This window comes from Leucopleurus acutus, assembly GCF_964270905.1.
Source record: "Leucopleurus acutus genome assembly, chromosome: 7".
NCBI lineage: Eukaryota > Metazoa > Chordata > Mammalia > Artiodactyla > Delphinidae > Leucopleurus > Leucopleurus acutus.
Window position 1 is genome coordinate 6,970,473 of NC_139150.1, and position 27,193 is coordinate 6,997,665.

General features: G+C 56.0%; 1 protein-coding gene across 1 annotated transcript in view; it reads right to left on the bottom strand.

Moving 5' to 3' along the window:
* Nucleotides 1-264: 264 nt before the first annotated feature.
* The window catches only part of PTPA (protein phosphatase 2 phosphatase activator), a 28,698-nt gene continuing 1,769 nt past the window's right edge, over nt 265-27,193 (bottom strand). Inside the window, exons 2-10 of the mRNA XM_082843330.1 lie at nt 23,885-23,982; nt 21,347-21,433; nt 16,179-16,304; nt 13,917-14,034; nt 11,951-12,050; nt 10,923-11,047; nt 9,959-10,059; nt 5,630-5,737; nt 265-1,662 (exon numbers count right to left, since the gene is read on the bottom strand). Coding sequence (XP_082699456.1) covers nt 1,585-1,662; nt 5,630-5,737; nt 9,959-10,059; nt 10,923-11,047; nt 11,951-12,050; nt 13,917-14,034; nt 16,179-16,304; nt 21,347-21,433; nt 23,885-23,982 — 941 coding nt within the window. The 3' untranslated portion in view covers nt 265-1,584. The remainder of the gene's footprint in view (nt 1,663-5,629; nt 5,738-9,958; nt 10,060-10,922; nt 11,048-11,950; nt 12,051-13,916; nt 14,035-16,178; nt 16,305-21,346; nt 21,434-23,884; nt 23,983-27,193) is intronic.

The window sequence follows — 27,193 nt, forward strand, 5'->3', positions numbered from 1 at the left end:
CCATTTTAGAGATGAGGAAGCTGAGGTTCAGAGAGATTCAGGAACTTACCTAAGACCCTGCAGCTGAGGGTGGAGACAACCGGGATTTGAACCCGGGTCTCCACTTCGGAACCGCCTAGGCAACCCAGACCCCAGCTGGACCAGCTCAAGCCCCAGATTCCGTGGCCCAAGGGAAGGGGACTCGATGGGGGACAAACTGTCCCGTGGAGAAGGAACACTCATGTGGCATGAAAAGACACACCTCACACAGGTGACAGGTGTAAAGAGAGGCTTTAATCTGAAGAGCAATGAAGGCGCCAAGGGCTGGGGCCCAGGGGGCCCAGGGAAGGAGGGGCCAGGAAGCTGCGGTCTGGACCCTGGGAGGGAGGGAGGGAGGGAGGGACCGAGCCTTTCCTAGGATAACTATTGCTGTGACTCCTGCAGCTCGTGTCCCAGCCTCTGCCCAGGCCGTCGGCCTAGACCTGAAGGCCAAGCCCCTGAATTGTGCTTCTCGGGTGCTCCCCCTTCCCAAAGGCTGTGTGGACCCAGATATGGGGAGGGGGCGGTGGAGACGGGCCGACCTGGGCTTGGGCAGGGAAGAGTCTTCAAGACCCAGGCCTGGGAGCAGCGCCCCCCGCAGAAGAACATTCTGGAACTGGCCTGCAGCTCCCAGCACCCCCTCACCCCCCAGGTGGGCCTGCCCGGCCCAGCCCCTGCCGGTCGTCGGAGCCCATTCTGGAACTCCAGCAGGCAGAGTCCCGGGCGGTGGGAGGGCGAAGGGAGTGGGCTGCTGTTTTCGGAGCCCTCCTGCGGCGCACTCACCCACCGCCCAGCTAGAGGGAAGCAGCAGCGAGGGGCGTGAGGGTGAGCCCAGGTTCTCCGCGGCCACACTGGCCCCGAGCCCACCGCCTTCCTTCAGAGCTTCCGCCACCCCCTCCCAGCCAGGGAGAGCTCTGGAAAGGCAGGCCTCACCCACTCCGCCGGTGAGCTAGCCCTGCCGGCGCCCTCCAGAGGCCACCCGTGAAGCAGGAGCCAACGAGCAGAAAAGCAAGGATGAGGCACTGGACACAGGTGCCCACGGGCCCAGCGGGCGGGCGTGAGGACGAGCTGGGAGGGTCAGCGGCCAGAACAGCCAAGGCTTCCCCACCCCCCGCCCCCGGGCTGGCCGCCAGCCTCAGCGTCCAGCCCTCAGGACACCCAGACACCCACCCAAACAGCGCTCGGGAAGTTGACCCCCGGCGTGGGGAACAGCTGCTCCAACCCCTAGAAAGACAGCCTGGCAAGGGAAAGCAAGGGCAACTGCACACACCTCCCTCCCCACAGTGGCCCGGAACAGCCTGCTCTCAAATGGGACTGAACAGGGAGGAGAGGCGGCCCAGGGACCCTGCACCCGCCCCTCTCTCCTTGCCTGTCCGCCACAGGGCAAGTCAGGAAACTGGCCACACTTTGGTCACTTCTCCCACCTTGGGTCGTTCAGCCTTATGCCCTGAACCTCCCTCAAGCCCACGCTCACCACCCACCCCAGTAAACAGCCTCTCATCAAACAGAAAGAACACAGGGAGGGGGTGGGGAGGGGGCCACAGCCGGGGTGGGGGAGGGCGGGCACTAGCACGACGTGACCGGATGGATGGGCAGCAGGCTCCCGAACTTGAAGTGCTGGATCACGGGGAACTTCTCCAGGCACTGCGAGGAGGAGGGAGCAGACAAGAGAGGTGAGGGCCGCCTCCGAGGGACCCCTGGACGACTCCGGAGGCCCGGAGCAGCGCAGCTCCAGCAGGTGCCCACCCAGGGCCCAGGAAGCAGCCAGGCCTTTGGCGAAGGGCAGAGCTTCCGACCCATTCCTGATCACCCCCTCCCATCCAAAGACCCCGCACTCCACAACAATCAGGTCAGGTCCACCAAATAATGAGAATGAGAGCGGGTGAGAGGGACCGAGGGAGGGGGGAGGGAGAGAAGGCAGCCTAACCCCACAAGGCGGCCGCCAAGAAGAAAGGCAGCCGTGACATCACTTGGCCCAGAGGGACAAGTTGGGGACCAGAGGTGAAAAGAACCCTCCAGATCATGGGGGTTCTCCCAGCCCTGGAGAAGAGGTGTGGGGATACTGGGACCCAGGCCTGAGAAGGGTCCAAGGCCCGTTTTCCCAATGTTCAGTTCTCTGGACTGAAAAAGGCATCTTGGCACTTCCGAGTGAGACAATAAGAAGCAGCTGACAGCCTCCCCACCCCCAGGGCAATTCCCAGCAGCCCTGTGCGTGGGGCAGAGCACAAGAGCGCTGCAGGGGGATGGCTGAGCAGGGGATGGCGCTGCTCCCTGAACCCAGCCCAGCCAGGGCCTCGGCCCCAGGGCTCTGGCAGAGGAGGGGAGACAGAGAGCAGCAGGACCGACCAAGAAGCTGGCCTGGCCCACAGGCAGCCGGGGCCCAGGCCCACACCGCACAGCACCGGGAAGGTGACGGGCCCCCGGCTCCCAGCCCCCCGCACCAACCCTGCCATGCCTGCCCACCACACAGGCAGCAGCCCCGCACGTGTGAAGAAGGATCTGCCTCCTCTCAGACCTCTGGCCACAGAAACAGGCAGCATGTGCACCTCCTGGCTGGGGTGCAGCAAGACTTATGGCCTCCGAGAGGGTGAGAGTTCCATCCTGTGACCGTGCTCTCCTCCAACTAACTCAGAGAAATAAAGGCACGCCAGCGCTGGCCCAGGTTCCCTCACCTCAACAACCAGCCGCAGAGGTGAGGAGGTCTCTGCCCAGCTGTGTGTGTGTGTGTGTGTGTGTGTGTGTGTGTGTGTGCGTGTGTGTGTGTATGCGTGTGTGTGCGTGCGCCTGTGTGTGTGCGCGCGCACACATGCGTGTCAGAGTGGGGGGGTGGGCCACAAGGCCTGAAAGAAGGGAAATCTACGGTGGAAGGATGGGGAGCCAAGCTCTGTCTGTGTGGGAGCAGAGCTCCAGGCCAGCCAGGCTCCTGGGCCTGGGGCACAGAAAGTGGGGAGCAGGCAGCTGGGGGTCGGCGGGGGGTGGGGAGGGAAGAGCAGCAGATCCAGAAAAGGCAGCTTCCATTGTGCTTACATCATGGAGGAAGTGGTGGGAGTTTGTCAAAGGGGAGCCCCCCCAGGGTACTGGAATTCCAGAAAGGGTCAAAGGTCAACCTGCTTCTAGCTTTCAGGCCTGAGAAACTGCGAACGCAAGAGGCTTAGGGGGAGGGCGCAGGGGCAGAGGTTCTCTCCACTCCGCCCTCAGGGACCCAGAACAAGCTTCCCCAAGGCCTGGGGCAGGGCGGGGGGGCGAGGAGCTGGGCTAAAGGCAAAAGGCTGCTTGGGGCAAAGGAAGTCGGGGGCTCCAGGGTCACAGCAGAGGGAGCCTCTGGCCAGGCCTTTCTCCAGTGACCGGTGCCCCTGCGCTCCCCGTGTCCTGGGCAGAGCAACAGCTTCCGCCTGCCCATGTGCAGACCTTCCAGCTGGAGGCCCTCCCAGGTCCCGGTGACTCAGGGGGAGAAGGGGCTCCCCAGGTCCTGACAGGCCCTTCTGAAGGGAGCCCCAGCACAATGACAGCCCTCAGGAAAGACAGACCCCACCCCCCACAAGGGTCCCGGAAAGCATCTGGTTCTTCAGTTCAGAAAGGCTGAACTGACAGGCAGTTTGGAGATGCTGATAGCTGGTCCCAGATCCCGATGCCAGGCCCGGTCAGGCCTCTGTGGCAGCTCAGGGGACCCGCTCCCCTCCAGCAGCCATCTCTGGCCAGGGGCTCTGGCCTTTGCTAACCCCCATCTGGACTTCAAGAATGGTGAGCCTCAAAGGTCTTCCGCAAGGACCAAGACCTGGTCTGGAGAAGCAAGTCCTTGCCTTGCTCTCCTCCGAGCAAAGGGCATGTGACCACAGGACTCACAGGGACCAAAGACTAAGGGCAACCTGCTAGCAACTTGCCAACGAGTGTCGCACGTCACAGAGGCTTGGTGTCCTTACACTAAAGGCAGTGAGTTCCAGCGCTGTCCTAGAAAGCCGTGTGGCCGCCACGCAGCGCCCGGCAGGCTGCGTGCGCCCAGGGCTGGAATTTCCGGGTCTCAGGAAGGGCGCTGGGTTATCTGCTCCCTCGTCTGGTCCCGAGCTGAGGGCATTTTTCAGTGGCTGACCTCCTTGGGCTCAACATCCAGAGAGATACTGACAACCCTTACACCACGGGCGTTTCGTCCGCGTGGCCCCATCTCCGCCTCTCATCTTCATCTGCTCCTCCCTCAACCTGCCAGCCAGGGTTCTTTTGCCTTTGGACAGGGCAGGTAGGGAAGGGAGGCAGGGTCTCCTCCGCCCTTAGGGGCCCAGGTCAAGCTAACTTTAGTCACTCGAGTAAGAGCCTGCAGAAAGGACGTATCTTACCAAAGAGTCCCGCCTTGGGGGGGGGGGGGCGTGGCCAGCAGGGAGTCCCCCTCAGCACCAACTGTGGGACTGGGGCGGGCAGGGGTGTCAAGAACAACAGAACACGCAGAGGGCAGGACCCCAGGTGCTCCCCAGCAGGAGGGCCAGCGTGGAGGGCCGGGCTGCGGCCGGAAGGAGCCTGCACAGCCCCAGCAAAGGCTCCTCTCAGATTAGAGAGGTATGTGGGCTGGAACCTAAACACAGGATGTGAAGTCCAGAGGAAGGGGACCGGAGGCGGAGGGGGCGGAAGGGAGAGAGAAGGCCAGGCCCGGTCAGTTCCAGAGCCTTTAACCCCTTCAGGGCCACGCAGAGGGATCCAGGCCCACTGGAAGCGCTGGTACTACCAAACGCACCCAACCCCCTACAGCCTGCCCTCCCTGCTCCTCTGCCTCTGTTGATGGGTCTGAGTGAGCTCTGGGTGTAAGGAGGCCACCCGAAGAACCCCCCGTCCCCAGGAGAGGGATGACCAAGGGTCAAGAGAGGCGCACCTGCAGGGCAACACCTGAGACCACCAGCCTGAGGGTGAAAAGAGGGGACTTTGGGACCCACTCCTCCAGGTGAGGGACTTCACGCCCAGGCCCTCCCCTGGCCAAGGTCAAGCAGTTCCAGGATTGGTCTGCATAAGATGTGCAAGGAGCCAGAGGAAAGCGCGGGGTGGGAAGAAATGTCTCCTCCCTACTTGCCAGAAAAGAAGCCACCTCCTTGGCTGGGAAAAGGGTGCCAAAGAGGCGAGCAGAGAAGGGCAGGAGAGGGGGCAGCCGCCTCCCAGCGCGGGGAGCTCTGGAAACCCAGACCTCCCCCTGCCTCTCTGACTGGAGAGCAGCGAGGACCACCTCAAGTGGTCATTAAAAATGCCAGCTCCCGGCCTCCCACCTGCCCAGCGATCAGACCCACCAAAGCTGGAGAGACATCACTTCGGATGATGCCTCCGAAGGATAAAACCCTCTCCCAGGCCTGTTTTCATTTTCGTGTCCCCACAGGAGACAGGGCTGAGAAGGGCCCCCAGCCATCTGACAAGTGGGAACAGAGACCCCCGAGCAGCGGGGCCTTGGCTCAGTCACAGGGCAGAGCTGGGCCTCAGTCCAGCGCTCTTCTGACTGCCCATCCCACAGACAAGAGATGCTGAGGCCTCAAGCGTCAGAGGGGCTGGCCGGCAACTCAGAGCTGGATTCAGAGCAAAACAGCGGGGTGGGGATGAGGGCGAAGCAGCCCAGGACCCAGCGTGCAGGCCAGTGCCCACTCACCTCGGCCTTATACATGCGGATGAGACCCTGGTTCACTTTGGACCAGGAGGGGACGGCACTGATGTTCCACAGCTGGTTGGAGTGCTCTGCAAAGGGGCCTGTCTTCATCTGGAAAAAAAAAGAGTCCACAAGCTGGAGAGATGGGTCGCCCGGGAGCCCAACCCCTGCTCCCCCGGGAGCCCAACCCCTGCTCCCCTGCAGCAAGGTTGCGGGAGCATACACACGTACACACACGCGCAAGTTGCAGGCCCGTACATATACGTGGACACACACACAAGGGCCAGGACAGGGTCCCTCTTGGCCTGCCACAGGCAGAGCTGGAAGAGCTGAGGGAGGGGTCGGTTTGGGGGAGGGCCCAGACCAAACCCAGGCATCTGACTGCCCTCTGCATGGCAGGCAGAAGGAGAAGGAAAAGAGGGGGCAGACATGAGCCACAGGGTACCTGCAACAGATGAGGGAGGAAGGTCTGTTTAGAAAGCCAGCCTGACCTGGCAGGGGAGTGGGGAAGGGAGGGCAACGGCAGCAACGGCTCTGTTCCCAGTCCCTCCTCTTGGAAGGAATTCTGCGGCAAGCCCAGTGGAGCCCCCACGATATCAGAAACCACCGCGCTGAGACGAGGAAGAGCTCGTGTACCTGAGTGCACCCCGCGAGCAGCACAAGGCCAGCGTGTCTGTGTTTGCTAACAAGCCGTTCACAGTCCCCCGCCACACAGTCCCCTCCCGGGCTTTGAAGCAACACTGATGATGCTGGGGGAACGGGTCTCAGCACCCGCAGCCCCAGGTTTCAGAAGACAGAGTTTCAAAAGCAAAGAGGCTGAGCTGGCAAGAAAGCAGACTTGGACCTTGAGTAGGTGGAAGGTTCCAGAAGAGGCTGTGTGTGGAGGCGGGGCTGGTGGAGAGCTGTTCCAGAGAGGAGGGATGGGTCTCCATACTGGGCACCATAAGCATGAGGTCCCAGGAACACAAACCCCCCACCCTTCAGCTGTGGCCTCGCCTGGTGACCCACTCTCGCAGGCCTCTCACTCCTGCAGCAAGGCAACTCTCACAAAACTGTAAGATCTACGTCGAAAAAGATGCCATTCTACCCTTGCCATCTCCCTCCCCTGGCCCAAGTCCCCCCAAAGCCTGTCTCAACCCCCGGGGTTCGAGTAGTGAGGCCATGGCCCATGGTCCCCACAGGGCTTCTCCTGGGCCAGTCCCTTCCCCCAGAATCTTTCCCCTCCTCTCTGTTAAGGCTCCCTCCTCCAGGAAGGCAGCCAGGAGCCCCCCGCCTGCAGGGGCTTGGCCTTCAGGGTGCTTTGTTCCCAAAGTCCCACTCCGTCAGGCTCCACCCCGCCCTCCCCTCGCCCCGCCCCTTCCCCAGGCTCTGGGCCCCACGGGAGGAGCGCCAGGCTCTAGCCCTCTCCTGCATACTTCCAGGCCCTGAGAAGCTCAGGGATCACTGGAGCTGGGGAACCAGTTTCACTCTGGACTAGGCCCCGTGAGCGAACCACCCAGGAGGCACCCTGCTGGCTCTGTCACAGCCGCAGCTCCAGGGGTCTGCTCAGCGAGGGCTCCGTGGCCAAGGCTGGCCCAGGGACGTGGGGAAACCAGGGGTTCTGCCTGTGGGCCAGCCTCCCCCGCTAGGGGCACGGGGTGGGGGACCCAAAAGGCCTCTCTGGCCCGCTGGCAGAGCCGGGGGAGGCGCGAGCTCCGGAGCCCCAGTGGCCTGGGCCGCCTCCATGGAAAGGCCAGAGATGCTATTTAGGGGGGCTGCCCCCACCCCCAGCCTTCAGGGTCCCAAGGTCTCCTTAGGTCCTTCAGAAGGAGCCTCTGCAACTCTGGAAAGGAAAGCAGATAAGGGGGAAAAGGGAATGGGGTCAAGAAGACAAAAAACATTCGCTCATTCCAGCCACAAAGGGAGAAGAGAAGGAGCGAGAAGCAGCGAGCGAGCTGCAGGCCCGCAGTGACCCCAGGGGGATCGCATGAGTCAGAGCAGCCATATTGAGCAGGAAATTACTCACAGACGCTGCGTTCCTGCCTCTCCACTCCCAAGAGAATCGGCCTTTTGTAAATGGTTCCTCTGTCAGTAACTGAGGGGGGTGGGGTGGGGGGAGGCTCTGCACAGCGCCTTCCTGTCAGCTCCTTCCCTTCCAGCTGAAATCTGATCCCTCCCTTCCCAAAACTCCAAATTTAGAAGCCAGATTGAAACTGAAATTCTTTTCCTGCCTGCCCTGGGCTCTTAAAGGCGCCAGGGCTGCATTTCCTGAGGCGGCAGGAGCCCTGCAAGGTGAGGGCCCGCATTAGGGACGCTCAGGGCCACCGGGGCAGGTCGCAGGCTGGTCCCGGCGGGAGGAAAAGCACGGTCTCATTTCCAACTTCTTGTCTGTTAAATCCCGTAGCTGCACCAGCTCTAGTGATCCCTGGGGTCTCCAGAGGCAACACCGCCCCCTTCCTGACCACAGCACACAGAGCTCCACGCAGGCCGCCAGGTCCCCACGTCCCAGCGTCAGGCCTCGGGCCTCCCTCACCACCAACTGGGGGCTGCGAAAACCCTGGTCCGGGTGGTGAGCCCAGACTCCGGAGAACTAGCACAATGTGTGCCACCGTCAGGAGCTGCGCCAGCCTGCTGTAGGCTGGCCGAGTGGGCGAGAGGGGCTCTCGCCGGTCACTCAGCTCTGGGGCACGTCCCCTGCTAGCGGCCAACGTCCACCACCAGGCCCAAGCACCGAGGCCCCGGGCGAAAACCAGGCCTCGCAGAGGGCGTGTGGAACCACCAAGGAACTCCAGGGCCTGCCGGCCTCCTGCCAGTTCTTGCCTCTCCCTCAACTGTTACCAAAACCTCCGAGTTCAATGTGTCTTTAGTGCCACCTAGTGGCCATTGTAGGATTCCCTCTAGCAGAGGACCTGGGTCCCAGACTGGAGCAAAGCTTTGGGGTTTTCACACCAGCGTAATCGAACAAACAAACAAAGAAACAAAGTTTTAAGCTGGAGTCAATTCCCATACTCCCTGAGGCCCAGCCTGGCGTTCCTCCTTGTTAGTTACTGACAGGGACCCAGGGGCTTGGCCAGCCGGAAGGGCTTAGCCTCTTACCCCCAGGAGCGGGCGAGGCCACCCCTTCTCCTCACCCAGCTCCTCCTGGGGTCTCCCCAGCTCCGCACACCCTCCCGTTCTACTCTGGAGAGAGCAGCATGTGACTGGTTCTCAAGGCAGCGAGCCAGGCTGCCCCGGAGTCCTTCCGACCTTGGGCTGCCTACAGTGCTGAAAGCAGCAGATCCCAGCTGTCAGGACGGCCTTCATTTGCTGACTTGGAGAAACGCGGCATTCCCCTCTGGCCTCTGCAGTTGGGCGCAGGCCTGAGCCGACTGCTGACCAGGAGAGTCTGGAGCTATGGCTGCTTGGCCAGGCGTCTCCCCCTCTTCAGGGGGCTCAGAACGGGCAGCCAAGAGAGAAGCCCGCACAGGCAGGGGCGCCCACGGGTGTGCGAGGGACATCACCGGGCCAGCAGGAATGCCTGCGGGCGTCAGGAAGGAGAACGGGGGCGAGACCCTCTCCAGGCGGCAGAGCCAGGGTGCCCTTTGGGAGCCTGCGGGGTGGGTACCAGGCAGGGAGGATGAAAGGTCCCCACACCTCCTGAAAGAGAGGCCCGAGCGCAGTGGGTCCCCAACTTTCATGCCTGATCACCCGGCATATGTGTTTAAATTCAGGTTCCTAGCGCTCGTCCCCCAAGATTCTGATTCAGAAAGCTGAGATGGGGCCCAAGAATGTGCATTTTCACAAGCTCCCCAGGTGACCCTGAGGAAGCGGTCCAAGGCTGCACTGGCGGGAGGCCCTACTTTAGCAGGACAACGACACCCAGTTAAACGACCCCCGCTGGGTGGGCCGGGGGTCCAGGCCTGCTCACTTGCACTTCCAGCACCTCCCTTGGCCCAGGTCCAGCAAAGGCGTGTCCCTTCAGCAGGGATCTGTCCCGCCTTCCACTCCAGTCTCTCCAACTCTTGCAATGGCTTTGTCGCACACGTCCACACGCACACAGCTCTGCAGACCCTGTGGCCCCCACCCTTCAGACCTGCTGCGTCGGCCACCAAGTCCACCTAATGACCAGGTCTTAATCCGTCGGCTCCAGCAGAAACCCCAGAGTACTGATTTAGAGGAAGAGAGCCTGGACAGTCAGAAGGTGGCTTAACCTTTCAGAGAGGCCTGGCTGGGCTTCCTTCTCAACAACCCACTTCAGGGCTTGGCCCTGCCATCTTCAGACGGCAGCTCCGGCTCCTGTGTCCAAAGCCACCAGCCTCAGCCCCTTTTGGCCCGGAGGCTGCTGCGGGCCCCTCCCTCAGCCCTTCCGCTCACCTCGGTGATAAACAGGACGCACTCCAGGAACATGTAGTCCTTGTGGCACTCGTTCACGGCCTTCTCATCGACAAAGTGCCTGGGCTCCAGACACGGGTGGTCTGGAAACAGCAAAGAGCCCCGGGGTTTAGAAGCAGGCGTTCGCGCCGGCGGGGCACCGCAGCCCGGTGCCACCTGCACCCACCGCACGGCTGCGGTCCTGCCCACCGCCCTCAACGCCTGACCTCGCTGGAGCCATCGATGGCCCTGTGCAGGTCTGTACTCTAGTGTAATAAGCTCCGGCCCTGCTGCTTTCCAGCCATGCCACCCAGTTGCCTCACCCGTGCAGTGGGGCTGTGGGGTGCCACCTGAACGTCAGGAGCACCGTGAAGCACTCGGCACGGCGCCTGCACGGGTGAGTGCCGCTCAGCGGTTTGCCGGCAAAGAGCCTTCCCAGGGCGCTTGCGTGATCTGTCTGAAGCACAGAGAGCAGTGCCTGGCGCAGGGAAGTACTCAACAAAGGGTCGTTTATTAATGTTACTCCGTTAGGCAGTTAATCCTACGTGGAAACAGACGTGGACCCTTCACCCACTCTGGCTCGCCCGTGGGAAAGTGGGAGGAACCCCCAGAGCGGGCCCGGAGCGAGCAGCAGCTCCTCGATGGGCCCCCCCGCGCACGGCTCGATAATAACAGCGGATGACGCTGGTCACTGAGTCAAAAGAACCCCTCATTTTCAACATAAAACCCCGCAGCTGCCGCCAGGAGCCGGGGCGCATTTCACACCGGTCCATTACGCGCCAGGCGCCCTCGCCCCAGCCCGTCGCTTTCCATCATGTGCCTCAGCCTCCCCAGCCTGCACGCCAGCTGCCCCAGAAGGTCGGCAGAAAGCAGCCTCCGTCAACAGCCGGTCTAATGCCTGCTTTCCGAGCTGCCACTGTGTGCCCTGGGCAGGAGGGGAGGGAGGAGGGCCAGGGCACCTCAGTACCTATCAGCTGCGAACTGCCCCAGATGAAGGGCAGAAACTGGAAGTCATCCAGGCCCCACACGCCCTGGCTGCCGGCCGGCTCCATCCTGTACGTCTTCTGGAGCTTCCGCATAACCTCAAGGTACCTGCACAGGAGGGCAGGGAAGGGAGGGGAGGTGGCAAAAAGCAGAAAGGCAGTCTCAACCCTTCGGCCAATGGGAGCAAAGGAGGCCGGAAATAACCACCTGAGAGTGTAACAGATCTCCTTTTCAATGAAAACCTGCATGCCTGTGTTACGCGTCAGCTGATACACTCAAAATTATGGAACTTCATTTTCTTCCCTCACACTCAGCCTCTTTTGGCCCAGCAAAGGGGCAACACACCAACTGGGAAAGGAGGTTAGTGACATCACCTCCTGACAACTTGAGAGCCTGGGCAGGAGCCGCAGCTTCTCTTGCTTCGGGTTGCCCATAGGAAAGCTGATGGGAGTCCAAGGAGATCATCCCCTAGATCCCTTCGGGAACCGCCCTTGGAGCTGCGGCATCAGCAGCACCAGAGTGGGGCCCCGAACACATGTGTCAGCGCCCTCTGGTGACGGAGACACACCCACGTGCCGGGAGGTGGTCTGGGTGGTGAGGGGAGCAGGTCAGAGCCTGACTGCTTGGGTTCAGCTGGCTGTGACCTCAGTGAAAGGACCTGATTTCTCTATGCCTCAGTTTCCTCATCTATAAAATGGAAATGAGCGTCTTCGTGAGAATAAAAAGAGTTGTATGTAAAGCGCCTAGAAGTTACCTCTACGCGATAAATGCCACAGAAGCATTAGCGGTCGTTACGTAACATTCCCTTCGCTTATTTTTACTTGAACCTGTCAGAAGGAGGAGTCCTGGACACCCTGTTCACAGTCACAGCTTGATTAGGACAGGACAAGAGAAGCAACGGCCCCTCCGGAGCCCCCTCTAGCACCCCGTCCCCAGTCTGATGGTAACAAGGAGGAAGGAGACCCGGCTGCTCCTCCCCCGGCCACTGCCCCTCCCGCCGGGCTCACTCACCGATTGAACACCTTGAAGACAATGGCTATTTGGTCGTCCACTCGCAGCACCCCTATCTTGCAGAGACAGCAGAGAAAAGCAGCAAAAGCAGCTTCATGTCCTGGGGGAGAAAACACAGCCGAGGTTGACAGTCTTCCAGAAGGCGTGGGACTGTTCTTGGTCCCACCAGAGTCCAAATCACTGCTAACTTCCCCTCTAAGGACGGAGGTGAACATGGAGGTGACGGGGCCTCTTCCCCATCCAGGAAGAACTAGGTCCTTTTAAGAACCACTAGTACTATAATCCTACTCCTGAAAAGGCCCAGGCTGGTGACGCTTCAATAGGCATTCACATCTCATTCTGGGGGTTTAACTCACTCATCAGTTCTGCCCTATTTACGCAGCACCTACTGCAGGTGGCCATCACCGCCCATGTCAGGCACTAGAGGGACAGAGGCCAGAAGTCCCTGCCCTTGTTTGATAGTTTATGACCTATCAGGATGACAGACATTAAATATACAATCACTTCTATGAACCTACCTCTGAAGGAGAAGGATAGGGTGATAATTGGAGGATATCACAGGGGGATACTGACATTAGGGTTCAGGAAGGCTTCCCTTCAGAAATAATATTTAATTTGAAAGATGAGTAAGAGCTGGCAAGGCACAGGGCGTGAGGGAAGCAAGAAGGGCACTCTAGCCAGGAGAAACAGCACATGGAAAGGCCCTGTGGCCAAAAAAAAAAAAAAAACCACCACCGTGATATGTTTGAAGAACCCTAGGAAGGCCAGTCTGGCTAAAGCAGAGAGAGCAAGGGAGAAAGTGTAATGCAATGGGGCTGAAGATCAGACAGGCATTTACAGCCACAGGAAAAAAGGAGCCACTGAAGGCTTCGAAGCATGGCCACACTGCAGGGTCAAAGGGCACCCCCCTTCCTTCCCAGTCATGTCAAATAGAAATGGTCAGCGCTATAGAAACCGCCAGCTGGACTCTGGGCCGAATCCCATGGTTCATGGTGTCATAATAAACATATCTGGAGGGAGGGGAGGAGAGAATATTTCAGTGGCTTCCTGTCCTATTTCTGCAGAATAAGGGTCCCTCCAAGGGCCTGGAAAGCTTATGAGCTGTTACTTTCACCTGCACAGTTTTTGATCATGACCAGCCAGAGTCCAGGCCACCATCACGCAGGGGCAGTCATCACCCTTGCACGGCTAAGAGCATCCGATCCGAGAGTGGAGGAAAAACCCAGCCCCTGCTGACCTGGCCACTCCCCACCTCCAGGTCTTCCTGGTCGGCTGGCCTCAGTCAAAGCGCCGCCCCTAAAAGTCTCACTCGATAATAAGCCTGTTCCTCAGCATCAGGGGAGCAGATGACAGAACTTCCCCATGACCCAGGTCCAAGGGGGCCCTTCTCCAGGCCTGCCCCTGGGGCCGGGGCTCCTCCAGGGGCAAGGGAAGGGCCCGAGAGAGCAGCAGCTCTTGCATTCGCCCGCTTCAGCGTGGAAAGGAAAAGAAAGGCGGGCCTATCAAAGCAGCGACCCTCCTCGGCCACGCCTGACCTAGATAAAGGACGCCCCCCTTCCTTGTTAAGATGCCCACAGCGCTCCCTCTGAAGGGCACCGAGTGGCTAACAGCAATGCGCCACAGCGCTGCCAGAGGCTACCAGGGTCTTTCAGTTCTCAAGGCTTCCGTAAGCGGTTGTCTTGGGATACACTAAGCGCTCAACAAATTATTAGTTTGGGGATGACGATGAGCGCACAGCGAGGCCCTCTTTACAAGCAACAGAAGTCAGCTCTGCGCTTACAGCCACCATGCATGTGGCACCAGCTCCCCCTGGTGGACCAAGCCAGAGCAGCAGGCGTCCCTGCACCTGCCGCGCTGCACCCCAGCTGGCTCCCTCACCCCACCAACACAACCCAGAGCAAAGAGGAGGCAACCCGAGAAAGGGCCCCTGCGAAGCCAAGCAGGCGCCGCCCACGGTAACGGGTACCTGTGCCGTAGTCGATGCGCGTGGAGTTCCCTACTGACTCCTTCAGGTAAACAGCCACCTCGGGCACAGCAGCTGCCAGATGGGTGGGGACCACTGTGGCCACCAAGTTTTCTGCTTCCTGATAACATAAGAGACACAAAGTGGTGGCAGCAGATTAGGCAGCATCTCGGTGGCCAGGTGCCCAGAGGCAGCATCTTGGCTGGAGCCAGGCTGCCACAGCGAGCAGTCCTGGCTCCCTGCTCTGACGGCCCACAGAAGGAAGAGGAGGGAGAGCATTTATTTTCACACAACGGAGACCACCCTGGGGTGGCTCTTCATCTGCTGACCCTCCCTCCAGGGGACACGGTTCTGGGGGCAAGACAGGAGGGATCTAAAAAGAAGCCATTCGACTTTCCCATCTAGTAACTCACTGACACCTCCAGAGATGTCCTCTTTCTTCATACTCCCAGCGAGGGAGTTTGTGCCCGACGTCCACCAGAGACGTATGCAAGGACGTTCACGGCAGCATTATTTATAGCAGCCAAAACGTGGAAACAACCCACAACTGAACCGTCCGTCAACGGCAGAACGGATAACTTGTGCTATGGCCTTACCCTGGAGTGCTGCGTAGCAATGAAGAAGACCCACTGCTCCGCACAGCACAGGGGAGTCACACAATGTTGAGCAAAAGAAGCCAGACATTTACATGAAGTTCAAACACAGGCAAGATGGATCTATAGGACAGCTGTCAGAAGAGTCTGGGGGATATCAACTAGAAAGGGGCACAAAGGCCCTGCTGAAGTGCTGGAATTTTCCGTGGCTTGACATGGACGGATGCAAGGGTAAAAACATATTAAGATCTATCAGGGGGACTTCCCTGGTGGCCCAGTGGTTGAGACTCTGCCTGCCAATGCAGGGGATGTGGGTTCGGGCCCTGGCCCGGGAGGATCCCACGTGCTGCGGAGCGGCTAGGCCCCTGCGCCACAACTGCTGAGCAACCCCTGCTTGCCACGACTAGGGAGGGCAGGCCCACAGCAACGAAGACCCAGTGCAGCCAAAAATAAATTTATAAAAAAAAAAAGATCGGTCAAGCTGTACATGACTGACAGCTATGGTTTGTCAGTTTTCTTTAAGTTATAACTTAATAAAAAAAAACACGCCCATGTGCCACCTTAGAGACCAGAAGCAGCCCCAGGCCACTCTTACGCAAGGACAGTGTTTTGCTGGATCCTGGGGACTCCCCTCTGATCCATGTGAAAACACTAGGCCAAAGAAACTAGGATGCAAGTTTCTCTAAGTTCAGTCTATAAACACCTGGCATGAGGGACTTCCCTGGTGGTCCAGTGGTTAAGACTCTGCGCTTCCAATGCCGGGGGCGCGGGGTTCAATCCCTGTTGGGGGGACTAAAATCCCATATGCCACGTGGCGTGGCCAAAAAACAAGGAAACAAAACACCCCAAATCCCCTGGCATGAGAATCTCCCGGAGACCTGGTGAGAATCTGGACTCCCAGGGCTGGCTATCCTTCATGTTTATTTTTTGTTTGCTTCTAACAGGTATTACCTTTGCATGACTCAAAAATAAATACATTATAAAAGGGATGCATTGAGAAGTCTTACGTCACCCTTTCCCGTCCACCCCCTCCCCCCATCCTCAAAAAAAGAAACCACAGCCTTATTTGCCTCTTACATATCCTTCCAGTGCAAACTGAGCAATACAAACATACCTTTTTTGTTTCCCCTCTTTCTTACCAAAAGGCAGCTTGCCGTGTGCATGACACCCCAGCTCCCCTCTAACCTAACAGTACAGTCGGCCCTTTGTATCCATAGATGGAGAACCCACGGATACAGAGGGCTGACCGAACCTCGCCATTTTATACAAGGGACTTGAGCATCCGCAGGGGGTCCCGGAACCAATCCCCCACAGACGCCGAGGGACCACTGGAAGTTGCGGTCCCTTCCCAAGTTCCCTAGTCGGCCTCCCTATTCTCTCTCAGAGCTGCATGGTACTCCCTGGGTTGACTTTCCAATTTATTTAACGGATAATAAACTGCAGATGGACACGTGGGACGTTTCAATCTGTTGCTACGATCACCTAATGAACAGCCCTGTGCAGAGGACTGCGCATCCACAGTGGTGATTCCTGGAGGACGGCTGCGGGAGAGGGTAGACGCATTTGTACTCTGAGAAACGGAACTGCCATTTTAACAAACTCCCCAGTGATTCTGATACCTGACCGCTTTCTCCCCAGCCCAGCCCCCAGGCCTGTCCTGCAGCAGCCTCACCTCGTCAAGTTTGGCGTACCAGGTCCTGTAGGCCTTGTTCCCAAATCGAGAGGGCTGGTCCACTGGAGGAGTCTCGTCAATCCACCTGTCCAGCGTGTTAAGAAGAGCGACCAGCTTCTCAATGGCCTGTGGAGGCAAGGAGAGGGGGCCAAGCCATGATGACTAGTGTCCCCAAGCTAGAGCCACAGAGGGAAGAAGTCCCAACTGCTGCTGGACAGTGACCGCAAGGCCTGGCACCACTGGCATCTCCCTGCTGTCCCCCTGTCTTCCCAACCACCCTGAATATGAAGGAGGGGACAGGTGAACACAGTGAGCCTTACAGAAAGGACCCAGCACTAGGCTGAAGGACCAGCGTGGCTTCTGCACCCGGTTTCTCTAGCCACAGCTCATCCGGGGGAGCTGCCGCACAAGCACAAGCTGCAGCCCTGACCTGCTTTACTACGTTTTATTGGTGTCTTCCGTTTAGTACACAATACCTGCTCAGCACGGAAAACAGATATGTAAAAAGGAAGAAAACAAAAATGACCAATAATCCTGCCACCCAGAAATCAACACCATAGGTGTACTCCGCTTTTCCAAAGTTCGCTTTTCGCCGCTTTACTTTTACGGAAGACCTACGTTAGTAGCTGTTTTTGCTAACCGAAAGAAATCTGAAGAGGATTTTCACTTTACACTACTTTGGTTTACAGAAGGTTTCATAGAAACGCTCTACTTTCAGATAACGGGGGAACCTGCATTAACATTTTAACGTACTCTTCTATTGCATCTTTTTAATAGTGTTTTCCATTGCTTATCATGGTGAGAATTTTGAAGGCAGCTGGACCTGCCTTCAAATCATAGCTAAAACACCATTTCGTTGCCGCAAGACCTTGACCAAGTGACTTTAACTCTCTGAGCCTGTTTCCTCATCTCAAAAATGGGCATGATGGAAAATAACTCCAAAGGCCGTCACAAGGACTAAGTGACAATCCATGAAGCATGCTAGCACAGCGCCTGGCACAGGGTGATGGTATACATCCACACACAGACTCTAAAACAGGCGTCACAGGGCACACGCTGCTTCATAGCCTGACCAGTTTCCTCATGACCCTTGTTCCACAGCAACATGGAAACATAATTTCGCAAAAGCCTCTAACAAGTGAATAATATTTCACTGTACCAATGTACTGTGATTTACTTACCAAATCCCTCACTGTTAAATGTTTGGGTTACTTCCAATTGTTCACTCCATGAAAAATACCCTTTGCAGAAATGCTGGGTCAGAGGTGCGAACATGGGTAACGCTTTGTACGGCCAGCAGTGTCTGAGACCCATCTCTCATCTCTCACCTCTATCTTTCCTACAGAGGGCAGGGACTAAGGAGTGGAATCGGTGTGACAGGCCAGGCAGCGTTAGCACACCAAATGTTACTCATCGAGGACATCAGGTGATGCTATCTATCTAAAACAAAGGTCTGTGAGGGCAGCTCCAGAAGTGCCCCTTCCAGATGTAGCTCGCAGAAATGGGCCAGGACAAAGGTAACGAAAGGCTCAGGGAGCACACGACACAGGGGACAGGTGGGCCAGGAGGAGGGGCCTTGCCCAGAAGCAGATCTCGCCTGTGTCTGCCGGGTGCAAATGGTATAAGGAGACACCTCCAGGCGCTCCTGGCGGGGGTAGGAACTAGCAAGAGGTGCCCACGGGAAAAGGGGCAAAGGCACAGAGGGCGAGGCACGGTCAGGTCTGCCACTGCTGAGACTCTGCAGAGAAGTGGTCCCGAGAGCTGAGTGTGTATTTGTGGGGAGGGAAAAGGCGGCCTTGAGCTAACGGGGTACGTGGTAGCCCGTGCCCCCCACACCAGGAGGCACAAAGCACACTGCAGTCCGTGCAGTCCACACAAACAGCAACGTGACAGTGGCCCTGATGCTGCCCTCCCTCACCTCCCCTTTCCCTATGCTTGGGGCCTGGGAGAAGAGGAAAATTATCTGTAAGAGGAGAAAGTTCCCTTTATACCTGGCTGTGGCCAAGGGCCAGGGTGACAAAGAGCTGCGTTGCTGAAATGTGACCAAACGCACTGCCAGAGCCTGGCTTTGTGAAGAACCAGGTCGCCAGGAAGAGCTGATAAGGACAGAGCAAACCTAACCCCATGCAGCAGCTGGGACTTATAAGGAATGGTGCCGTAATCCTGGCCCCAGAAGCACCAGAACAGATTCCCCAGAGAACTGTCTTCTCGGTGAGGCACTGAAGGGGATATAAAGAAGGTGCTTGAAGCCAGCGGGGGCCAGGCCCCAGCTGCTAGCTCAGCTGGGCCAATGAATAATTAAAAGTCTCCTATAGCTCCTCTTTCTGGAGAGGGTTTTTGAAGGCAGGGGCTGCCTCTGTTGTTTGGCTTGTTGTTGGCTTTCTGGGAGAGGGTTGGAGGGGAGGGAGCTGCGGGCTGAAGCCCCTAGGAAGCATGAAGAATAATTTGAGCCACCCTCCTCCTCCTTGGACCAAAGCTTCCTTTTCAGATTTCATGGACCAGTAAAATTTTCTCCAAAATCTTACTTGCCAAATTTAAATTCTGCCCTCATTTAAAAAAATCAAACGGAACAACAACAAAACATAAGCCTCCTATCTACTATCACCTTTATTTTACAAAAATGAAACATTTTAACCCCCAAAGAATAGGACAGACATAATTTCAGAAGGAAGGAGCGCATTCTAAACATGGGTCTAGACGATCTCATACATCGCCTCGCCGGTTCCCCTTGCTGCGGGTGGTCTGGAAGCCGCCCCCAGGCCACTCCGCCCTCTCCCCCCCCCCACCCCGACAGCCGCCTCCCCCTGCCTTGAGAGGCAGGAGAAGCGTCAGGGGAGCCACAGCAGCTGGCCTGGCAGGAAGGGAGGCCGCGTGCTGTGTGCGGTGCCTTCTGCCGCCACTGCCAGCCGCAGGCAGAAGCCGGGAGACCTCTGGAGACCACACGGGCCACCCCTGTCCCCTGAGTGAGAATGAACCCAGCTCAGGAGCCCCAAGTGAAACAACATCAGGGTTACTAGAAATTAAAACTGAAAACCAGCTAACGATAACAATAGCTAATAATGACAATGCCATCTAGTATGTGCCAGGCTCTGCGCTAAAAAAAAAGAAACCTACACAAGGGATCTCCCCAGGGGCCATGAGGAGGTCTGTGGCTCTTCCCATGAGGAGACGGAGCATCAGAGGCGACAAGGCCACGCAGCTCAGAAGTGAGAGGTTATCAAAACCTGATCAGCCAGACTGCAGAACCCAAGCACTTAACCAGGTGCAATCCTGCCAAAAGAATGGCTCCTGAGCTGAGACGACGCCTGGGTGGTACGGACATCAAAGCCTCAGGGGTAACGAAGGGACCTGAGAGGGCTTTGGCAGCTCAGGATCTGCTGGGGTAATCACAACACTGCCCTTTAATTAGGCTTCCCCCACATTCCCCAGCCCACTGAGCACAGCTCAGCGTTCCTTATCACAGGCTCAAGGAGAGGCCCTCTCGCCCCCCACCCCGCCCCCCGCCGTCTGCGCCCACAGCCAAAGCCCCAGAGCACTGAGCAGGCCCAAGAGGAACCCAAGAAGTCACTGGTGGGCCAGCTCCCAAGAGACGGCTGTCAATCCCCAGCACAGGCCTGGCTCCCCGCAGTGACAGAACAGGACCTCGGCCTCCCAGCAGCCAGCTAGGGTCCAGGGGCATGAGGGCTATGCCAGCCTTGCCAAAGGTGGACGGACTGGGCCAGGGCAGGGCCAGGCCTTACCCGACAGACCGAAGCTACGGCTAGAGAGCTGGGTGGACAAGGCACTGAGAGGCTGCTCGGGCCTGGGGTCTGAGATAAGACTAAGCTCAAGGGGGCTCTGGGCTGCCTGGGACAGGAACACAGGAGGCCGCTGGAGGCCTGGCACCGGGGCTGGGATGGCATCCAGCAAGGGCCGAGAGCTTGCCCGTGCCTATCAGCCTCCCCACAGCTCTCACCCTCCCCCTACAAACAAGCCGGTCTTTGAAACACAGCCAAAGAGCACCAAGCAGTGTACGCCCTGCAACTCAGCATTGCCACCTCTCGGAATGAATCCTTAGGAAAGAACGCCCACAGGTCTACGTGCGAGGGTGTTCAGAGCAGCAATGTTTAGGGAAATAACCTCAAAGTCTAAGCGGGGGACTGTTTAAACCAGCGAGGGCATGGCTCAGGGGGCAGAGGAGCCCCCGGGGCAGGTCTGGGCGACAGTCCCCTCGCTGTGAGCAGCAGGCTGCCCTTGGGAGCCCGTCACGGGGAGGAATACAGGGCGCGGCCAGCGTTTTTGTTCGTGTTATACACGTTTCTAGCAGTAATCTCTTTTTTTTTTTTTAAGATTTTTTTGATGTGGACCTTTTTTTTTTTTAAGTCTTTATTGTATTTGTCACAATATTGTTTCATTTTATGTTTTGGATTTTTGGCCGCGAGGCATGTGGGATCTGAGCTCCCCGACCAGGGACTGAACCCACACTCCCTGCACTAGCAGGTGAAGTCCCAAACACTGGACCGCCAGGGAAGTCCCCTCTAACAGTAATCCCTTCAGTGAGCATATTTACCTCTTTTGTGATCATTTTTAATTTAAAAAGTTACATACAGACACCAGTTGACAAAAATGCAGGCTAGGGAATTCCCTGGCAGTCCAGTGGTTAGGACTCCACACTTCCAATACTGGGGCCTGGGTTCAGTCCCTGGTCGGGGAACTAAGATCCCACAAGCCACACGGTGTGGCCCCAAACAAAAGAACAACAAAACGAAACAAAACAAAAATGCAGGCTATAAAACAGCTTATATACCTTGATCTCAATTTTATAAATACACATCTATTCACAGATTTTTTTTTAATTAGCAATGCAGACACTAAAATGTCAGCGGCACGTGTGTCTGGGCGACCTTAGTTTCTGCAGACACTAAAGTGTCAGCGGCACGCGTGTCTGGGCGACCTTAGTTTCTGCAGACACTAAAGTGTCAGTGGCACGCGTGTCTGGGCGACCTTAGTTTCTGCAGACACTAAAGTGTCAGCGGCACGCGTGTCTGGGCGACCTTAGTTTCTGCAGACACTAAAGTGTCAGCGGCATGCGTGTCTGGGCGGCCTTAGTTTCTGCACTGGGCCCACTGTGGGCTCCTGACAGCTATTTCTGGAAAGACCCGGCCCGGCAGGCTCCTGCCTTTGCCTACCTCGGAGACTCTGTACTCGAAGCTCAGCTTCTTCCCCTTCACACCTTCGTTGAGGGTGAGGATGAATCCGATGTAGTCAGCGTACGCCTGCCAAACAGAGTGGGGGCGGGATGTGGAGAAGGGTGTCAGAGCCCCACCCTCTACACCCTTGCCAGCCCCCAGCTCCACCCAGTTACCAAAGAGCTCCAAGCTGCCCCCAGCTCCCACCCCGACAGCAGGAGCAGCAGAAAGATAACGCCAAGCACCCAACCCTGGTCCTCCATCCAAAACCACTGGCAGGCCAATGACCACAGTGACACCTGGACCTCCAACCAGAGTCTACTGTGCACTCACCATGGCTGCCAGCAGTTTCTTTATACAACAACCCCACAAGGTAGACACTATCATTGTCCCCATTTTACAGATGAGGAAACCAAGGCTTCAGGGGAAGTGACTCCTAAGACCAAGGTGTCATTAGACGTGGAGCTAGGACCCAGCCAGCCAAACTCCAAAGTAGAGCGGTGAGTACGCCACCGTTATACTACACCACCAAGGGTCCATCCCCTGGTAACTTTCCAGAGGTTTCCCGCAGCAGGCAGGCCAGGCTGCGTACCTGCATTGCAGATGCCCTGCTCCCAGGAGATGAAGTTGCTTTCTGCCCATGGCCAGGTCTCCCAGCACACCCATCCCCAGCTTCCAACTGGGCAACCTCTTCCCCACGGGGCTGCAGGTTACAGCCAGCACAGGGCCTAAGAAAGCACTGAGGTGCAGGCCCCTGTAGAGGCAGCTCCTGGCAGCAAAGCAACTTCTGTGTGGCCTTGTTTCTTCTGCATCCCTTTTGCCTCTCACTTTCTTGCTTCCTCTTTATCCAACACTTAAGGATGTCGGGGGGCGGGGGTGGGGGTGGGGAGACTTCCCTGGCGGTCCAGTGGTTAAGAATCTGCCTTGCAATGCAGGGGACGTGGGTTCGATCCCTGGTCTTCGTTGAGGGTGAACTAGATCCCTCATGCATGCCGCAACTAAGACCCAGTGCAGCCAAAATAAAAAGAAATTAAAAAAAAAAAAAACAGGCAGAGGGCCAGATTAGGCTGCCCACCTACAGCCTAGAGCACAGCAGCTCAACCCATGGGGCTCCAGAGCCAGGCAAGCTGGAGACATAACTCTTTGGACTCTCATCTCGACCACTAACTGTGCCTTGCTAGATGTCTAAATGTCTTCACCTCCTGGCCTCAGTTTTCTCAATTTCAAAATGGAGATGACCTCAGAGTCCCAGGGTTTTTGTGAGGGTTAAATCAGCTACAGTAACTGGAGCATCATAAACACCCAATGTTCTTTGGAAAACATCTAGGGGAAAGCAAGGAACTAAAGCCACGTTTGGATTCAGACAATCCTGCAGGTTCAGGGAAGAGAAAAGTGGTGGCTCTCAACCTGGGCGAGACGGCTCCCAGGAGACTTCCAACATGTCTGGAGACATTCTTGGTTGTGATAACTGGGAGGAAGGCTGCTACTGGCATTGAGTGGGTAGCGGCCAGGGCTGTTACTAAACATGCTACAGTGCACAGGACAGCCCCCTACAGCAAATGATTATCTGCCCCAAGTGTCAATAGTGCTGAGCTTGAGAAACCCTGAGGCAGAGCAACCAAGATGATGAAAGGACTCGAACCACATCCTTTGAGCAGCTGAAGAACTAAGGCGTTTATCCCGGTGAAGACTTGGGGGAGAAAACAACTCAGAAAAGACACGATATCCATCTCCAGATATGTAAAGGGCAGGCTTGTGAAAGAGGAGCCAGACAGGCTAGCACGACCCCGGCCCCAACAAGGCGGCGAGGGCTCGGGCTCAGCGTAAGCACAGCAGACTCCTCACAGAGGACCTGCCGAGCTTGCCAGGACCCTGGGCCACCCTTCTACACAGGTGACATCCCCACTCCAGCTGCCCAGACCAGGTGTAGGCAACTGGATGGAGCTGGACGCAAGGCCTTCCCTGAGAACTTGAAATTGGCTTTCTTTTTTAGTCCCAGTCTTTCCACAGCCTGTACCAGAAGCCGGGAAGGTACAAGCTGTTGTCTTCTGCCTACCATGAAGACTGAGAAGCACAGAAAACTGGGATCCCAGCTCCCTGGCGTTTTAGACTCAGCCACCTCCCTGCCCTAGGTTTCCACGTGGTAACCTCCTCTCCCTGTGATACACTGGCTCCCAGACTTGCTATTACTTGCAACCAAGCATCAGGGTGACCCACTCCATCATGTAGGATGTTCAGCCAGTACAGTAACACCCAAGGAGCGATGGCTTACAAGAATCTGCAGCAGAACTCTCCATGGTCAGCCTCACCCCAGCCCCCAGAGACCTTCCCACTAAAGCATCCTGAGTACTGCCCCTGAGGGGGAAGAGACAGCCAGCTCCCCTGTCACCTCTTTCCATAGCTTCTAAACAGCTCTGGCTCCAAAAGCAAGAAGGGTCAGGAGCTCACAGCCCCACTCAGGCCTAGAAAACCACTGTCTTTGAAAAAGCCCAAGTTTCTCATCCAGTTCTGACCCTACAGTGCAGACACCATTGGTACCTGAGAACGCTTCCATTTGCCCATGTCTGGAACAGTGTGGATCTCTTTTTTTGGAATGATGAAGTTCTGAGTGGCTGGAGGGATATCCTCCGAAGAATCTTGACAAAGAAAATGAAAAAGCAATCAGATAAATAGAATCCTTGCCTCCCAACACACACACACACACACACACACACACACACACACACCCCACACACCACACACACACACCACACCACACACCCCACACACACACCCCACACACACACCCCCCCACACACACACCCCCCCACACACACACACCACACACACACCCCACACACACACACACCACACACACACACCACACACACACCACACACACACCACACACACATACACCCCCCACACACACACCACACACACACCACACACACACCACACACACACCACACACACCCCCCCCACACACACACCCCACACACACACCCCACACACACCACACACACACACACCCCCCACACACACACACCACACACACACACCACACACACCACCACACATACACACACCACATACACACACACACACACACCCCACACCCCACACACACACACCACACCACACACACACCACACACACACACCACACACACACACACACCCCACACACACCACACACACACACACACACACACACACACACACACTTGTAAACCAAGACTCCACCGCGCAAGCCCTAGCATAAAGCAGACACATGCTCCCAGGATAAAGTACTGGCTTGTTAAGCCAAACCCACTGGCTTCCTGCCCTTCCTCACTCTGCCAGGAGCTGGGCAATCCTGGCAAACCCCTCAACAACTGATACGTCCAGTGGATCTGCCATGCCCTCTCCTCCTGCTTCCCAAGCAGGCAGAAAGGTTAGAAGAATAAAGCCAAGTTGACCTTTTAGACATAAACGGGCAACTCAAAGAAGAAGAAGGGGAAAAAAAAAAAGGCCAAGAAACATTTGAAAAAAATTACCAACATCCCGAATAAGCAAAGAGATGTAAATTAGATGAGACTGCTTTTCTAAATCAGGTTGGCAGATTAAAAACATCTGGCACTGATTGGGGAAGGGGAAACGGGAACTCTCCTGCACTGTTGGTGGGAGTCTTAGATGGTAGAATCTGCTGAGGGGGCAACTCAGCACTGTCTTTTGAAGTAAAAACTGCACACTACACCCACTGAGCCGACAGGAGGAATCAACCCTACAGATGTGTCCACAGAAATAGACAAAGATGTACATAAAAGTGCTTACTGCACCGAAAAAAATTAGAAACAACCCAAATATCAATCAAGAAGGCGATGGATTAATAATGATACGCCCGTATGATGGAAATCTTCCTAGCTTTTGAAAAGAACAAAATCTAAATTACTGACATGAGAAAAACAGCCTAAATATTAATAAATGAATAAACAAAACTGCAGTATATTATATACAATATAATAATCTTACTTTTGTAAACCAAAAATTTACATACTAATATAAATAACACATATACCTATTAGCTTATGCATTGGAAAAATCTAAAGGATTAAACACCAAAGTTAATAGCTGTCATCTCTAGGAGGTAGGATTTATAAAGGACTTCCACTTTCTAAGCTACATATTACTTTTTTTTTTTTTTTTGCGGTACGCGGGCCCCTCACTACTGCCGCCTCTCCCGTTGCGGAGCACAGGCTCGAGACGCGCAGGCTCAGCGGCCATGGCTCACGGGCCCAGCCGCTCCGCGGCATGTGGGATCTTCCCAGACCAGGGCTCAAACCCGTGTCCCCTGCATCGGCAGGTGGACTCTCAACCACTGCACCACCAGGGAAGCCCTACATATTACTATTAAAAACTGACATTGTAGTACTTTTGTGGTCAGAAATGAACTATTTTAAATAAGAGTTTCTGTATTTTCACAAGCTGAGGGGAAAGGAAAACACAGGGTAGTTTGTGTATCCCATTTAGCTGAAATTTATGTTTTGCTGCATAAATCTCTTTGTTTGATTATGGGACACTGCTTCCTGAAATCTGAAAAACTCTGAATTCCAAAATACACCTAGTCCCACAGGTTACAGGTTGGGAGTTGTGGCCCTGAATCTACCCTTGGAGATTTGTCAGATTAGTAAGCCCCTTCCTTTAAAAATGAAAACTCTCAAAAAATAAAAATAATTTTAAAAAAATACATAGGGCTTCCCTGGTAGCGCTGGGGTTAAGGATCTGCCTGCCAGTGCGGGGGACACGGGTTCAAGCCCTGGTCCGGGAAGATCCCACATGCCACGGAGCAACTAAGCCCATGTGCCACAACTACTGAGCCTGCGCTCTAGCGCCCGTGAGCCACAGCTACTGAGCCCATGTGCCTAGAGTCCGTGTTCCACAACAAAGAGAAGCCACCGCAACGAGAAGCCCATGCACCACAACAAAGAGTAGCCCCCGCTCGCCGCAACTAGAGAAAGCCCGTGCGCAGCAACGAAGACCCAACGTAGCCAAAAATAAATAAAAATTTTAAAAAATAAATTTATTTAAAAAAAGTAAATAAATGAAAATGAAAACTCCCCAAGAAGTGTAAAGGACTATCAGTCACTCACAATGTAGTATAAATCTGTTCCATTGCTGTCCTCCTAAAACCTAGCTCACATCAGCTGCATGGAGAAAAGGGAACAAAGACCTAAGTAGGTTCTAGAACATATGACCTTTGGGGGACTAGAGCCTGCCTCGAGAGGCCCTGAGGAAAGTAAAAGTGCCAGGAGACGTGGAGACCTAAGGAGACAGAGAATCTGGGATAAGACCAAGGCAAACCTCTGCCTAATTCAAATTCAACCCAGGGCCCCAAAAACCAGACCAGAAACTCTCTTCCTCCTCCCACCTGTTCTGCAAGTCCTGTTCCCAGAACCTTCAATTGACGACCATATTATTAATAAATTGCTACTTCAAGTAAGATGCTAAACTAATAGCTTTGTAGGTCAGGCTGGTAACCTAACCGCATTGTTTTTATGGGAAAATGTGTTCTACATTCCAAATTATCCATTTGCAAATGATCTTTGGGAACAGAGCCTTTTTCTAACTTTGCAAGAACTGTTCCCTGAAAGGGACTAGCCTTCCCCACGTTACTTCACAGGGCTGGGCCCTGTTCCCAGAGGAAAGGCTACTTGGAAGTTTTGCGACCAATCACTGATGAAACACACACACACACACACACACACACACACACACAATTCGCCAGAACATGCAATCCCAAATCAAAAAGACAAGACTTCAAACTCGAGACTGTGATCAGTGAGGTCAGACCCACAGCCTCTCTAGCCTCAGATTATTCCGCCTCTGA